Source organism: Hypanus sabinus, chromosome 9 (genome assembly GCF_030144855.1).
Source record: "Hypanus sabinus isolate sHypSab1 chromosome 9, sHypSab1.hap1, whole genome shotgun sequence".
NCBI classification, from domain to species: domain Eukaryota; kingdom Metazoa; phylum Chordata; class Chondrichthyes; order Myliobatiformes; family Dasyatidae; genus Hypanus; species Hypanus sabinus.
The window spans coordinates 124,830,983-124,848,042 of record NC_082714.1 but is presented as its reverse complement, the minus strand read 5'-3'; the positions used below and the strand labels follow the sequence as shown (position 1 = coordinate 124,848,042).

Here is a 17,060-nt window from a genome sequence, read left to right as displayed (position 1 = left end):
CTGACCCTGGGTCCTGTCTGTGGAGTTTGCAACACTTCCATGTGAATGCGTTTTCCCATATCCCAATTATGTGTAGGTTAGTCAGCTACTTGCCACTGTAAGTTGACCTTGGTGTGTTGGTGACTGTTAGAATCTCATAGCAATTATGATAATGTGGGGAGAAATTTTATTTTAACATAGAGGTTAATGTAAATGGACTTAGCAGGCTGAAGTACCTAATTTTTGTTCTGTAGTAATCTGCAGTTTAATTGCAGAATTGAAGTTGTCCTTACAAACTCGTGCTATTATGAGTTTATTAACTTACTGACTTTTGCCTACTGCTGGGGGATTTTATGGGAAACGAAGTTAATTCTTCCCCTAACACAGCTCCAACTTTATTCTTAACATTAATTGGATGTGATTGAAATTTTGTTTAGTGAAGTTTTCTTAACTAGAGCATGACCTGAAGATGCAGAAATGGAGTATTGACCACAATTCCCAAACCAATTTTTTGGGTGAGGTTTAAGTGCATGTCATGACCAAGTGATTGAAGAGAAGGATTTGGATTTGTGCGGTATGTTTAATGAATAAACATACTGTATGTAAATATGAGAAAACAAGAGAATAGGAGCAACAGCAATTTTCAGTCAGAATCTTTCCATAATTTAATTATTATTTCATTGTTTTTGTCCTTTTGAATTGTTTAAGTGAAATTAACGTAGTGAAATTTCTTGGAATGAAGCAGTGCAGGAGAAAATTGTGATCACAAGTCCAAGAGTGATATAGAAAATACAATAGTACAGCACATTACAGGCCCTTTGGCCCACAATGTTGTGCTAACTCCCCACCTTAAATTCCTCCATATACTTGTCTAGTAGTCTCTTAAACTTCACTAGTGTACATGCCTCCACCACTAACTCAGGCAGTGCATTCCACACACCAACCGCTCTCTGAGTGAAAAACCTTCCTCTAATATTCTCCTTGAACTTCCCTCCCCTTACCTTAAAGCCATGTCCTCTTGTACTGAACAGTGGTGCCCTGGGGAAGAGGCGCTGGCTGTCCACTCTGTCTATTCCTCTTAATATCTTGTACACCTCTATCATTTCTCCTCTCATCCTCCTCTCCAAAGAGTAAAGCCCTAGCTCCCTTAATCTCTGATCATAATCCATACTCTCTAAACCAGGCAGCTTCCTGGTAAATCTCCTCTGTACCCTTTCCAATGATTCCACATCCTTCCTATACTGAGGCGACCAGAACTGGACACAGTACTCCAAGTGGGGCCTAACTAGTGTTTTATAGAACTGCATCACTACATCACGTCTCTTAAACTCTATCCCTCGACTTATGAAAGCTAACATTCCATAAGCTTTCTTAACTTCCCTATCTACCTGTGAGGCAACTTTCAGGGATCTGTGGACATGTACCCCCAGATCCATCTGCTCCTCCACACTACCAAGTATCCTGCCATTTACTTTGTACTCTGCCTTGGAGTTTGTCCTTCCAAAGTGTACCACCTCACACTTCTCCGGGTTGAACTCCATCTGCCACTTCTCAGCCCACTTCTGCATCCTATCAATGTCTCTCTGCAATCTTCGACAATCCTCTACACTATCTACAACACCACCAACCTTTGTGTCATCTGCAGACTTGCCAACCCACCCTTCTACCCCCACATCCAGGTCGTTAATAAAAATCACAAAAAGTAGAGGTCCCAGAACAGATCCTTGTGGGACACCACTAGTCACAACCCTCCAATCTGAAAGTACTCCCTCCACCATGACCTTCTGCCTTCTGCAGGCAAGCCAATTCTGAATCCAGCTGTCCATACTTCCCTGGATCCCATGCCTTCTGACTTTCTGAATAAGCCTACTGTGTGGAACCTTGTCAAATGCCTTACTAAAATACATGTGGATTATATCCACTGCACTACCCTCATCTTTAAGGTCACCTCCTTAAAGAGCTCTATCAGGCTTGTTAGGCACAATCTGCCCTTCGCAAAGCCATGCTGTCTGTCCCTGATCAGACCATGATTCTCTAAATGCCCATAGATCCTTTCTCTAAGAATCTTTTCCAACAGCTTTCCCACCATAGACGTAAGGCTCACTGGTCTGTAATTACCTGGACTATCCCTACTACCTTTTTTGAACAAGGGGACAACATTCGCCTCCCTCCAATCTTCTGGTACCACTCCCGTGGACAACGAGGACATAAAGATCCTAGCCAGATGTTCAGCAATCTCTTCCCTTGTCTCATGGAGCAGCCTGGGGAATATGCTGTCAGGCCCCGGGGACTTATCTGTCCTAATGTATTTTAACAACTCCAACACCTCCTCACCCTTAATATCAACGTGCTCCAGAACATCAACCTCACTCATATTGTCCTCACTGTCATCAAGTTCCCTCTCAGTGGTGAATACTGAAGAGAAGTATTCATTGAGGACCTCACTCACTTCCACAGCCTCCAGGCACATCTTCCCACTTTTATCTCTAATTGGTCCTACCTTCACTCCTGTCATCCTTTTGTTCTTCACATAATTGAAGAATGCCTTGGGGTTTTCCTTTACCCTACTCACCAAGGCCTTCTCATGCCCCCTTCTTGCTCTTCTCAGCCCCTTCTTAAGCTCCTTTCTTGTTACCCTTTATTCCTCAATAGACCCATCTGATCCTTGCTTCCTAAACCTCATGTATGCTGCCTTCTTCCACCTGACTAGATTTTCCACTTCACTTGTCATCCTCCTTCACCCTACCATTCTTTATCTTCCTCACCCGGACAAATTTATCCCTAACATCCTGCAAGAGATCCTTAAACATCGACCACATATCCATAGTACATTTCCCTGCAAAAACATCATCCCAATTCACCCCCGCAAGTTCTAGCCTCATAGCCTCATAACTTGCCCTTCCCCAATTAAAAATTTTCCTGTCCTCTCTGATTCTATCCTTTTTCATGATAATGCTAAAGGTCAGGGAACATTGATCACTGTCCAGCAGATGCTCACCCACTGACTGATCTGTGACCTGACCCAGTTTGTTACCTAATACTAGATCTGGTATGGCATTCCCCCTAGTCTGCTTGTCAACATACTGTGACAGGAATCTGTCCTGGACACACTTAACAAACTCTGCCCTATCTAAACCCTTGGAACTAATCAAGTGCCAATCAATATTAGGGAAGTTAAAGTCACCTATGATAACAACCCTGTTACTTTTGCACCTTTCCAAAATCTGCCTCCCAATCTGCTCCTCAGTATCTCTGCTGCTACCAGGGGGCCTATAGAATACCCTCAGTAGAGTAACTGCTCCCTTCCTGCTCCTGACTTCTACCCATACTGACTCAAAAGAGGATCCTGCTACATTACCCACCCTTTCTGCGGCTATAATAGTATCCCTGACCAGTAATGCCAGCCCTCCTCCCCTTCCCCCCCTCTCTATCCCTTTTATTTTTATATATCTTATTTTCCAAGCCATTTTGCCAACACCCTTGCTACTCAGCCGTAATATATTTATTTATTTATTTCCACAGGAAGAAGAAATGTTTCGGCCAAACATGTTTTTTCTTTTATTACTTCCACCTATTATATTTGAATCCGGGTACTCCCTACACAAGGTAAGTGAGGGCAGTTGAGCTGAAAGAATGGAACGACAAATTGTTTGTGTCAGTTTGTTTTGTAGCTTTTTCTTTTTCTGGTTTAAAGCCCTCTCTTTATTTACTTGGCATCCCTTGCCAATAGTATTGAAGTGAGACTGTGACTTTGGGGAGAATGTATTGTGAATTTTTATAATTGATCTGGGATCACTGTTGTGTTACTCCTGTTTGTGCTCTCTATTCCCACCAATATAATTATATCTGGAAATCACGACAAGAACACCTCAAAAACAATTTCATTTTGCTGGTTCTGAGAAAACAGTAGAACCTTGAGCTCATGCTTGCTATTAGATTTCATTTGAAAACAAAAATAAAACGGCAGCAGATCAATGTAGATATTCAATTCTATGCCAATTTTGAATATTATCCTTTGCTTTCATGAGTAAACTTTGTACTGTCAATAAGAAAATGCTTGCAAGATATTACAAGGGGTGATTGATAAGTTTGTGGCCTAAGGTAAAAGGAGTCAATTTTAGAAAACCTAGCACATTTATTTTTCAACGTAGTCCCCTCCTACATTTACACACTTAGTCCAGCGGTCATGGAGCAAACGGACCTTGGACCTCCAGAAAGTGTCCACTGCATGGGGTGATTGATAAGTTTGTGGCCTAAGGTAGAAGGAGATGAGTCATACAGCTCTCGTTACATGCACATGCAGTTCAACTCTTTGAGTGATTGTGCAGAAAGTTTGAAGTTAATATCTCCTTCTACCTTAGGGCATGAACTTACCAGTCACCCCTGGTGTGGCTGAATCTTTCAATTTAAAAAAAACAGGGTGAGGTTATTACTAAACCTGCCATTTAGATATCATAGCACACACTCGGATCTACTCGATCTGAATCCGTAATTAATCTTCACCCTCTGTAACCAAAAAAGCTTGCAAATTTGCCAAATGACATACTACATTTTATAGTTATGAGACAGTGGATTAGAAATTATTATTGCACTTTATCAGATACTGCAGATTTCTGCTGTTGAAGGTTTGCTCTGTGCTTAATTGGCTGTCACCAACTTACAGATGTTAAACTGAAAATGTAACTTCTTTGTGCCAAAACAGGACTGATAGCTGGGTTTACCACTGATGTCAAGCAAGGGTCTCGGCCTGATACACTGACTGTTCACTCTTTTCCATAGGTGCTTTCTGGCCTGCTGAGTTCCTCCCATATTTTGTGTGTTGCTTAGATTTCCAGCTCCTGCAGATTTTCTTGTGTTTGCGATACTGTTGAAGTTAATTCTCTGAGAAGAAGATTGTTATGTCATTTGTGGAAATTGAGGGCAGGGACAATTTATAAATGGTGTCATATAGTAATACAGCACAGAAATAGGCTCTTAGCCCAGCACATCCATGCCAACCAAGATATTCATCTAAACTATTTCCGTTGTCTGTGTTTGGTCCATCTTCGAAGTGTTTACTATCCACCAACCTACAGTGGTACCAGGATCAGACCACAGTCACAGTGTCACTGGGGCTGTAGATTGCAATGTTTAGATACTGTATTCCTTGTTAATGTCATATTGCCTTTCAGCAGAAACAACTATTTTGGAGATTCAAGAAAAATGGTGGTGGCGGGGGGGGGGGGTCCCCTTTAATTCACTTACAGTTCCTGACTTTCTACCTTATTGTATTGTGAGCAAACAGCAAAGCTTTAGGGTACAATCTTTTTGATCCTTTTTCTGTTGGTAATCTCGCAATGTCATTACATATGTAATGATATAACAAAATTATGCCTATGTTAAGGTGGATCCTGAAGAGAAATGCTGACCTAAATTTCAGCTGGAACAAGTTCTATTGTAGCGGTGTGCTACACGCAGCGCTGAAATAACGACACGGAGTCGATGAATTGCAGTTGCAAAAAGAGATTTATTCGAACTTCGCGGTCTTGCTTTAAAGCCTTCCTGATCCCGCCCTCCCCTGGGGGGAATACTGTAGGGGGCGCGTATTCACAGTCCCGTCCCGCGCGCGGGCTTTTCCCCTTGCTGGTGAAGCAGACGTGGCGCCCTTTTTGGGACTGGCCTCAATGCCGGCGCGCGCCAGTTTGTGAGCCGGTTCAAGTGTGCTGGGAAGAAGGTCGCCACATAACTCCCCCCCCTGCCCCCAGAACCGGCGATACACCCCCCAATGTCCTCAGCCTGGGTCGGATTCTGTTTGAGAGGTCTGCCTCTGCGCCGCAGTGCCGGAATCTCAACTGGCTGCGCCACGTCCACATGGGCCGGTTTGAGTCGGTCCACCTTGAAAACCTCCTCTCTCCCCCCAATGTCCAGCACAAGCGTGGACCCATTGTTTCTGATCACCGTAAACGCCCCTCGTAGGGCCGCTGTAGCGGAACCCGATGTCCGCCCCGTCGTACAAAAACAAACTTACAGTTTAACAGGTCTTTGGGTACGCAGGTCGGGTTCTGCCCATGCTGCGAAGTGGGTATGGGGGCCAGGTTACCGAGCCTTTCGCGTAGTCTGCCCAGGACTGCTGCGGGTTCTTCCCCTTGCCTCCTTGGGGCTGGTATGAACTCCCCGGGGATGACCAGGGGTGCGCCATACACCAACTCGGCCGACGAGGTGTGCAGATCTTCTTTGGGCGCTGTTCCGATTCCGAGCAGGATCCAGGGAAGCTCGTCCACCCGGTAGGTCCTCTCAGGCGGGCCATGAGAGCCGACTTCAGGTGACGGTGGAAATGCTCCACTAGTCCGTTAGACTGTGGGTGGCAGGCAGTTGTGTGGTGCAGCTGTGTCCCCAAAAGGCTGGCCATAGCTGACTACAGGCTGGAGATGAACTGGGTGCCTCTGTCGGAGGTAATGTGGGCCGGTACACCAAAGCGAGATACCCAGGTGGCGATCAGTGCCCGGGCGCAAGATTCGGAGGTGGTGTCGGTGAGCGGGACCGCCTCTGGCCATCTTGTGAACCGGTCCACGATAGTGAGGAGGTGCCCACTATATCCACATGAATGTGGTCGAAATGCCGATGGTGGAACTGCTGCAGCAGAGCTTTGGTGTGCCGCTGCACCTTGGCTGTTTGGCAGTGCATGCACGTTTTGGCCCATTCACTGACCTGCTTGCGGAGTCTGTGCCAAACGAACCTGTTGGAGACCATCCGGATGGTTGTCCTGATGGAGGGGTGCACTAAGTCATGAATGGAGTTGAAAACGTGCCGCCGCCAGGCTGTCGGGACGACGGGACGGGGTTGGCCGGTGGCGACGTCACAGAGTAGGGTCCTCTCACCTGGGCCTACGGGGGGGTCCTGGAGCTGCAAACCGGAGACTGCAGTTCTACAACTTGGGATCTCCTCGTCTGCCTGCTGCGCCTCCGCCAATGCTTCATAGTCTACCCCTTGGGACAGGGCGTGAATGGTATGGCGAGAGAGAGCGTCTGCCACGACATTGTCCTTTCCCGAGACATGCCGGACATCTGTCATGTATTCAGAGATGTAGGACAGATGGCGCTGCTGGCGGGACGACCAGGGATCGGACACCTTTGTGAACGCAAAGGTAAGCGGTTTGTGGTCTGTGAACGCAGTGAGGGGCCTACCTTCCAAGAAGTACCTGAAATGCCGGATTGCCAGGTATAACGCCAACAGCTCCCGGTCGAAAGCACTGCATTTGAGCTCGGGTGGTTTCAGGTGTTTGCTGAAAAACGCCAGGGGTTACCAGTGACCCCGATGAGTTGTTCCAGCACCCCACCAACTGCCGTGTTAGATGCATCCACTGTGAGGGCGGTAGGGACGTCCACTCTGGGGTGCACTAGCATCGCGGCGTTTGCCAAGGCTTCTTTTGTTTTAATGAAAGCGGCAGCGGACTCCTCGTCCCAGGTAATGTCCTTGCCCTTACCCGACATCAGGGCGAACAGGGGGCGCATGATTCGGGCAGCTGAAGGGGGGAAGCGGTGGTAGAAATTTACCATACCCACGAATTCCTGAAGGCCTTTGATTGTGTTGGGTCGGGGGAAATGGCGGACTGCGTCTACCTTAGCGGGCAGAGGTGTTGCCCCATCTTTAGTAATCCTGTGGCCCAGGAAGTCGATGGTGTCGAGCCCGAACTGGCATTTGGCCGGGTTGATTGTCAGGCCATATTCACTCAGTCAGGCGAAGAGTTGACGGAGGTGGGACAGATACTCCTGATGACTGCTGCTGGCTATGAGGATGTCGCCCAAATAGATGAAAGCGAAGTCCAGGTCGCGTCCTACGGCATCCATTAACCGCTGAAACGTTTGTGTGGCATTCTTTAGACCGAACGGCATGCAGAGGAACTCGAAAAGGCCGAAAAGGGTGATGAGTGCCGTTTTGGGGACGTCGTCCGGATGCATCGGGATTTGATGGTATCCTCGGACAAGGTCTACCTTGGAGAAGATCTGTGCGCCGTGCAGGTTTGCTGCAAAGTCCTGAATGTGCGGCACAGGGTAGCAGTCCGGTGTTGTAGCCTCGTTTAGCCTGCGGTAGTCGCCGCATGGTCTCCAGCCCCCTGATGCTTTGGGCACCATGTGCAGGGGGGAGGCCCATGGGCTGACGGACCACTGTATGATCCCCATTTCTCCATGCTCTTGAACTCCTCCTTTGCCAGTCAGAACTTGTCCGGGGGAAGCCTTCGAGCACGGGCTTGGAGAGGTGGTCCCTGTGTCGGGATGTGGTGCCATACGCCATGTCGGGGCATGGCTGTCTTGAACTGCGGTGCCAGAACCGATGAGATATCCGCCAGGACTCTGGTGAAGTCGTTGTCGGACAGGGTGACGGAGTCTAGGTGTGTGGCTGGCAACTGGGCTTCACCCAGGGAGAACGTTTGAAAGGTCTCGGTGTGGACCAGTCTCTGCCTCGGCAGGTCGACCAGTAGGCTGTGAGCCCGCAAAAATCCGCACCCAGGAGCGGTGGGCTACGGCGGCCAGTGTGAAGTCCCACATGAACTGGCTGGAGCCGAACTGTAGCCGCACCTTACGGGTGCCGTAGGTCCTTACTGTGCTGCCATTCGCAGCCCTCAGGATGGGACCCGGTGCTTTGTTGTGGGTGTCATAACTCGTCGGAGGTAAGACGCTGATCTCGGCTCCGCTGTCGACCAAAAAGTGGCGTCCCGACCGCTTGTCCCACACATACAGGAGGCTATCCCGATGGCCAGCCGCCATAGCCATCAGCGGCGGCTGGCCTTGGCATTTCCCGGGAACTTGCAAGGCGGGCTACAGCGGCGGGCTTCTGCGCCCCACCGCTGGTGGTAGAAGCACCATTGTTCGTTGGTCTCCTCACCCCTGCCTTTGGGGTTAGCGGGCTCTGCTGCCAGGCCTGGTCTGGTCTACTGCTGGGAGCGTGGCCTGGTGATCTGTGCTACAGACGCCCCACTCTCCTTGGCTTTCCACAGCAAGTCTGCCCGGGCTGCCTCCTTCCGGGGGGGTCGCTGAAATCCACGTCGGACAGCAGCAGGCATATGTCCTCAGCCAGCTGCTCCAGGAATGCCTGCTCAAACATGAGGCAGGGCTTGTGTCCTCCGGCCAAGGACAGCATCTCATTCATCAAAGCCGATGGCGGTCTGTCTCCCAAACCATCCAGGTGCAGTAAGCGGGCAGCTTGCTCGCGCCGTGAGACTCCGAAAGTCCTTATGAGCAGGGCTTTGAATTCTGTGTATTTGCCGTCCGCTGGGGGCGATTGTATGAACTCTTCAACCTGGGCCGATGTTTCTTGGTCGAGGGAGCTCACCACATAATAGTAACGTGTGTCCTCTGAGGTTATCTGCCAAATGTGGAATTGGGCTTCTGCTTGCTGGAACCATAGGTGAGGTCACAGCGTCCAGAAGCTTGGCAGTTTTAACGAAACTGCATGAACAGATGCGGCGTCGTTCATCTTCGGCTCAAGTATCGTTTGGGCCATCGGGGTCACCAATTGTAGCGGTGTGCTACACGCAGCGCTGAAATAACGACATGGAGTCGATGAGCTGCAGTTGCAAAAAGAGATTTATTCAAACTTCGCGGTCTCACTTTAAAGCCTTCCTTATCCCGTCCTCCCCTTCTATGGGAATACTATAGGGGGTGCGTATTCACAGTCCCGTCCTGCATGCAGGCTTTCCCCTTGCTGGTGAAGCAGACTTGGCGCCCTTTTTGGGACTGGCCTCAATGCAGGTGCGCGCCGATTTGTGAGCCGGTTCGAGTGCGCTGGGAAGTGGGTCACCACACTATCACTTTAAACTTGTGTAAAATGGCTTATTGTGTAGGAACTACACATAACTAAAACATGGTGCATGTTTAGTTTTGTTTTAAACCAATTTCTAAACTCTTTTTCAAAGTTCTTTACTGATTCAAGGGTGATTACCTTTTAAACTTTGCTTAAAGATAATCCAAGCAGTTGGAAAACGTGGTTAGAAGTACCAAGCACAGTTCAGTGAATTTGGATAAAGTTGCAATATAGATTTTGCATTTTCTTCCTATCATTGGGCAGATGTCTGGTTTCCTGCCACATCCTAAAGATGTGTGGATTTGTAAGCTATTTGCTTTCCTGGTGGATAGTAAATGGTGGAATTTGTGGGAAGTTAGTATAGGGAGGATAAGCTGTAAAGAAAATTAATGGAGATTTGAGATTACTCTTTGAGCCAGGATGAACTTAATGGGCTAGATGACCCCTTAAATGTTGGAAGGAAATGTGGATAACCCTACAATTCTTTTGTTCCTTACAAAATGTAAAATTTGGAAGGTATAAGCAATGTTCTAATGTTCTAAGCTTAATATTTTTTTAAATATTCTGAGCAGTTGAATCACACAACTCCCACAAAACCTTTCATTTTTATTGTCATTATCATTATTCAAATTGTGTTTACACCGTTGCTCTTTTTATTTCAGGGAAATTTCTTCCAGAATATTGGGTCCATTACTCTCTTTGCTGTATTTGGCACAGCAATTTCCGCTTTCATTGTAGGTGGTGGAGTATACTTTCTTGGTAAGGTAAGTTGAGTAATGTAAGCTCCTGATCTTAGTTCTGTCCTAAACTTTGATCTGGTCCTTTAAAAAGGAGTTATCATGATTTGCCTAATTTATGCTTTTTTTTAATCAGTGTACCTGAAATTTTGAGGAACTAAGATCTGCAGTTGTTTCTGATTCTGATTAAAGCTGGTGCAATTTGTATGACAAAGGTGGATTGAATTATTTCTCATCTATGTTTGCTCCAATAATTTATTAAGTGTATTATTTATTGAGGGCTTAAAATATAATGAAAAATAATTGCACCAAAATTGGATAAATAGGATTTCTGATCGTTTGAAATTTTTCTCTCTTCTAAAATCATGCTAGTTGCTTTTATAGCTAGGTGGTGTCAGTATCGCAAATGGTTCATACTGACACACTGCTTCATTAAGGATTTGAAAATAGGATCGCAAGACAAGGGGGCAGCATTGGGATATTTAGTTCATTGTGACTGTTCAGCCATTCAATCGTAACTGATTTATTATCCTTATCAACCTCATTCAAAAAGTAAACTTATTATCAAAGTACATATATGTTACTATATACAAACCTGAGATTTATTTTCTCATGGGCATTCGCAGTAGATACAAGAAAGATAGTAAAATCATTGAAGGGCACCCCCAAAAGAATGGACAACCAACATGCAAAAGACAAAAATTGTGCAAGTACAAATAAAGAAATAATAATAATAAATAGATAACATGAGACAAATAGTCTGTGAGAGTGATGATTTCAATAGGCTGTGGGAACAGTGAAGTGATGGGTTAGTGAAGCCTGATGATTGAGAGGTAAAAATTGTTCCTGAGCCTGATGGTGTGGGTCTTCAGGCTCCTGGACCTCTTTCCTGATGGCAGCAGTGAGAAAAGAGCATGACCTGCATGGTGGGGATCCTTGGTGATGCTGCTTTCCTGTGACATCGCTCCATGTAGATGTGCTTAATGGTAGGAGGGGTTTTAATTGTGATGGACTGGACTGTATCTACTATTGTAGCATTTTCCCATTCAAGGGCATTCTCCTGCCTTCTCCCCACTAAACTCTGATGACTTTACTAATCATGAACCTATTAACCTCCGCATTAAATATACCCAATAACGGCCTCCACAGTCGTCTGTGGCAATGAATTCCACAGATTCACCATCCCAGGGCTAAAGAACTTCCTTCTCCTTTCTCTTCTAAAGGGACATCTTTGTATTCCTGAGGCTGTGTCTTCTGATCCTAGATTCTTCCACTATAGGAAACAACTAAATATCTACTCCTATCTAGGCCTGTCAATATTTGCCTGCTTTTAATGAAATTCTCACCCTGCCATTCCCTCAAGTACTGGTCCAGAGCCATCAAACATCCTTTGTGTTAATCCTTTTATTCCTGGATCACGTTTGAGAATCTTCTCTGGATCCTCTCCAGTGTTACCATATTCTTCCTTGGATAAGGGCCCAACACTGGTCACAATACTCCAAGAGCAGCCTGATCAGTGCCTTTTAAAGCCTCAGCATTACATCCTTCTGTATTTTAGTCCTCTCAAAATGAATGCTAACATTGCATAAAGATTGATCCCAACATTGATTACTGCAGAAGACCTCTAGTCTCCAGAAGGCACAGGAAAAAAAGCTCTCTATATTCCTATACTTTGCCTTTTGCCAGTCAGCCAATCCTCTATCTATGCTGGTATCTTTCCTATAATACCTTGTTTAGCAGCCTCATGTGTGGCACCTTTTCAATTCCTACTGGAATTCCAAGGAAACAACATTCACTGAATTTCCTTTGTTGATCCTGCCTGTTATTTCCTCAAAGAATTCCAACAGGTTTGTCAAGTAAAATAAGGCCTATTTTATCATGTGCCTCCAAGTACTCCAAATCCTCATTTTTAATAATGGACTCCAACATCTTCTTAGCCACTGAGGTCAGGCTAACTGGCCAATAACTTTTTGTCTTTTACCTCTCTGTTTCCTTTGTGATTAAAATATAGTTATTTTCCTTCAAACAGAGTCGTTCGTACCAGCCATGTTATACATCAGCTGGCATACTTGTTTCGCCAGAACTTAACTTGCTTTCCTTATGAAAATTCCATAGCAGAAGAGAATTCTTCAGACTTTTTCCTTATTAATGAAAACTGTGCGCCTAACAATACTTAAAAAAATATATATATATATATAAATAAATTTCCATTTCTAGGCAAATCATGTTCAACTATCTCCATCACAGATAAGTGGATGCCAGATGTTCCAGAAGTTACCATGACATATTAATGACACTCAACAAAGCCATCATTACTTAAATTAGACAAGGAGACACTATAGGTCCATTGGAAATTGTTACTTGGTTTCTTTGACTAATGACTAAATCAGTATAAAATAACTATAAATGTACTTTGTGCTCTACCTGTGGATAAATCTGTTAGGTACCACTTTATCGTCTTCTGTCACATTAGAATCCACGGTGCTGAACTGCAAGCAAATCATCCTTGACCTCCCCCCAAGGCACTACCTAAGAGGGTTATTATTGAATACAAATCTCTGAAATGAGAAAAAGGTCAATAACATCCAATTGAATAAAAGCAAAATATTGTATTTGTTGGAACCGAAAATAAAAAAAAACAGGAAAAGAAGGAAATATAGACTGGTTCAGGTGGCTTCTGTGAAAAGAGGATGTTAATGTTACAGGTCTTTTATCAGAATTGCATGAGTGAGATATAACAAGCTGTACTGATAAAGTAGCTAACAGTGGAGGTTACTGAAAGGATGGATGGCTGGAGATATTAAATAACAGAAGGAATAGTGTAGCAAAGCAAAAGGGGATGATACTATGATGTAAACAAGAAGTGGACAGAGGAGAGGAAAACACGGATGTGGATTTTTAACCTCTGTATTGTGCCTCTGTATTCACATACAAGTACAGAATCTCTTTCACTCTAATCAAAGGATGAATGAATATATGCAGCACTTTTCACAGCTCAGGATATTCCAAGATCTTATGAAACCAGTGTATTATTTGAAATATTGTCACCACTGGTACATTGGTAAATAAAGCTTCAAGTTAGTACATGCCAAACATTAAATGACAACAAATATACATAAACTTTAAACTTTTTAGGCAGTGATTGGCCAATCCATTCAGAAAACTGTTTTAGTGTTCTTCTTTGCCATCTCCTAAATAGATTTCTATTTAATGTTTGCTCTGATTGTAGAAATTTTAACATTCTTGAATTAAAATTGTGGGATAGAAGTAAATATCATTACCTGAGCCAAGTTAATAATTATTATGAGCAATGTAGACAAATGCATCATCTCAATTTTAATCTTTGTGCCCTCTAGCTCTGCTTTCAAGAGAATCCTATTTAAAAGCTACATTTAATAGTCACATTTTCAAATACTTATCCCATTTTCCTATGTTGTGACAAACTAGTGAAAATAGCTGGGCTTTAAACAAGGGTCGTATGGTTCTGACAGTAACCCGCATTTAATTCAATATTAATGCTTGTTTTTTTTTCTCTCTCAATTTAGGCTGAAGTTATCTATAAACTCACAGTGACTGACAGGTGATTATTTCCCTATTACAGTTTTTTGTAAGGAATTATTTTGTGGTGTCTCTTTGAGGACTTTGCTGTTGCTTACATGGTGGGTGGTGAGAATGCAGATGCTTTATGCCAGAGCAAGTGGGGGGGGGGGGGGGGAGGTTTAATGCTGCTTGTGTGTGGGAGGTGGGTAGAGGCTTTTGGGCCTCTGTCATTCATTCTTTTGTGCTTTTTCTTCTGTTTCGAGGACGTCTGCGGTGAGTGAGAATTTCGGGTTATTTGCTTGAAATTGTGAATGATTTGAGTCTTTTACTTTATATTATATGTGTGTGTGTGTGTCATATATATATATACACACACATACACACAGTATAAAACACAAAGTAAGTGACTAAGTGCTTAAGTATTCATTCCCCCCCCCCCCTTAATATGACACACCAAATCATCACTGGTGCAGCCAGTTGATTTCAGATGTCACATAATTAGCTAAATGGAGATCTGTTGTTGGAGACCTGTGCACAGTCAAGGTATTTCATTTGATTGTAGTAAAAATACACCTGTCTCTGGAAGGTCTTAACTGCTGGTGAGTCAATATCCAGGCAAAAACTACACCATGAAGATAAAAGAACACTCTAAGCAACTCCACAAACAGTTTATTGAAAAGCTCAAGTCAGGAGTTGGATTCAAGAAAATTTCCAAGTCGCTGAATATCCCTTTGAGTACAGTAAAGTCAATCATTAAGAAATGGAAAGAATATGGCACAGTTGTAGATCTGCCAAGAGCACTGAGTGACTGTGCAAGAAGGGGACTAGTGAGGGAGGCCACCAAAAAACCTATGACAATGCTGAATAAGTTACACACTTCAGTGACTGAGATGGGAGAGATTGCACTTGCAACAGCTGTTGCCCAGGTGCTTCACCAGTTACAGTTTTATGGGAGAGTGGCAAAGAGAAATCCACTGTTGGGGGAAAAAAACTCATGAAATCTCGTCAAGAGTTTGCCTGAAGCATGTGAGAGACACTGAAGTCAGCTGGAAGTAGGTTCTACGGTCCAACTAAACCAAAATTGAGCTTTTTGGCTATCAGATTAAATACTATGTTTGGCATAAGCCAAACACTATCAATAAAAACACACCATCCCTACCATGAAGCATGGTGATGGCGACATCATGCTGTGGGGATGCTTCACTGTAGCAGGCCCTAGAAGGCATGTGAATGTAGAGAGTAAAATGAATGCAACAAAATACATTCTGTTCAAAAAGTTAAAGCAAACCGAACCTTGAGATTGCCTAATCAACATGGCTCAGGTGGCCTCAAGTTGGTCTACCCACTGAATAAGACTAGAATTGGTTTGTTTTAGGTGGGAGGTCATAGAATATTTTAGAGCTCCATGTTAATATTTGTGTTTTTTCATCCATCCACAGTTAAATTTTGTGAGTTTCATCTTATTAGGATGCACTCCATTGGACACATAAATAAATTAAAATGAAAAATTGTTATCCTGTGTCTTCCATTGAGAAGTGCAAAGTTTAATTATCTTTGTGCAGTTGGATTGTTCAGAGTTGGTTTAGAATAATTTCCATTCTCATAAGCAATATGTTGTTTGACTTACAAGTGCAGGGTTCACTTCATTTTGAGATGCAATCCATAGATCCAACTTATGAGGTACCTTTGTACATTTCTTAGCATCATACCAAATTAATTTCTACAGAATCTTGATACTTGATTTGAGATGAGTTCCAATTGTTAACACTCAGAGCTGTAGTTTTTAAAGGATGTAGATTAGTAGAGTGTTGGCACGTGGAACAAGTGGTTAAGGCGTTTGTCTTGTGATCTGTAGGCCACTAGCTCAAGCCTTGGCTGCAGCTGCGTGGCATGGAGAGGGGAGACTTGCAGCTTGGGCAACTGCCGGACTTTCATAAAAATAAACCCTGCCCAGGCTTGAGCCCTGGAAACTTTCCAAAGCGCAAATCCATGGTCTATCGAGACTAACGGAGGCCTACAGATTAGTAGAACAGTATAGCTTATTTAAACATTATAGTAAGCATTATAGCTTATCTAGAAGTGGGGTATTTTCTGAGATAGCTGTGTGATAATTAAGTTTTCCAAGTAGCAAATGACATTAGTTGTACTTTGATTGCTATATTAATAATTTTTTCAAAGCGACTAATGCTTAGCCATGGTAAGATTGTGACAGGGTGAGAGAAAATTGAATGTTGTGCTTGACTGTAACCATTCACATAATGTGAAATAGTGTTGAAGTCCATCTTGGCTGAGATGCTAAAACTGATAAAGTTACTTCTATTTGTCTCCTGATCTTCTGGATGTTTGAATATCATTTACTCTGAGTCGAATATGCTAATGACAGTCAGTATGTTTCTTAGACAATGAAAAGTGGGTAACCTTTCATTCTAGCTATTTTTCAAGAAGTGTCTGAAGCCTTCATTGCAAAGAATTCACGCTTTCTTGTAGAAGCTTTTCATTATCTATCCATATGTCCATGAACTCCTTGCTGGCTGAATTGTTGGTATCAGTATTGTGCTTTTTTTCTCTCTGTATACTGGCAAACTCTAGTGGAAAGATTTCTTGAATACTTAATCAGCCGAACCCTTGAAGCCTTGAAAGATCAGCCAGTGGATTTCGAATGCTTTTATGCCATGCCTGGAATGTATTATCAAGATTCTAGTAATATTTGCAGATCTGTGGAACTCCCTTTTCCTGTGTGTGGAGAGGGAGGAAACTGACATATGGAAGAAATTTGCCAGTCAGTACATTAAATAGTTTTCAGTAATCAAGAATAAATATTCTATGAAAAGGCCTGTACACTTTACACTTTCTACATTGTTCTTATTTTACAGTTTTGCGTTTGGCTCTCTTATCTCTGCTGTTGACCCAGTGGCAACAATTGCCATTTTTAATGCTCTGAATGTGGATCCTGTTCTGAACATGTTGGTATTTGGAGAGAGCATTCTTAATGATGCAGTTTCTATAGTGCTCACCAAGTAAGCT

At 43.9% G+C, this 17,060-nt stretch overlaps 1 protein-coding gene across 1 annotated transcript in view; it reads left to right on the top strand.

Annotated features, from left to right (window-relative positions):
* The window catches only part of slc9a8 (solute carrier family 9 member 8), a 91,270-nt gene that overhangs the window by 50,275 nt on the left and 23,935 nt on the right, over positions 1-17,060 (top strand). The window contains exons 5-8 of the mRNA XM_059980518.1: positions 3,502-3,585; positions 10,422-10,523; positions 14,042-14,076; positions 16,910-17,053. Coding sequence (XP_059836501.1) covers positions 3,502-3,585; positions 10,422-10,523; positions 14,042-14,076; positions 16,910-17,053 — 365 coding nt within the window. The remainder of the gene's footprint in view (positions 1-3,501; positions 3,586-10,421; positions 10,524-14,041; positions 14,077-16,909; positions 17,054-17,060) is intronic.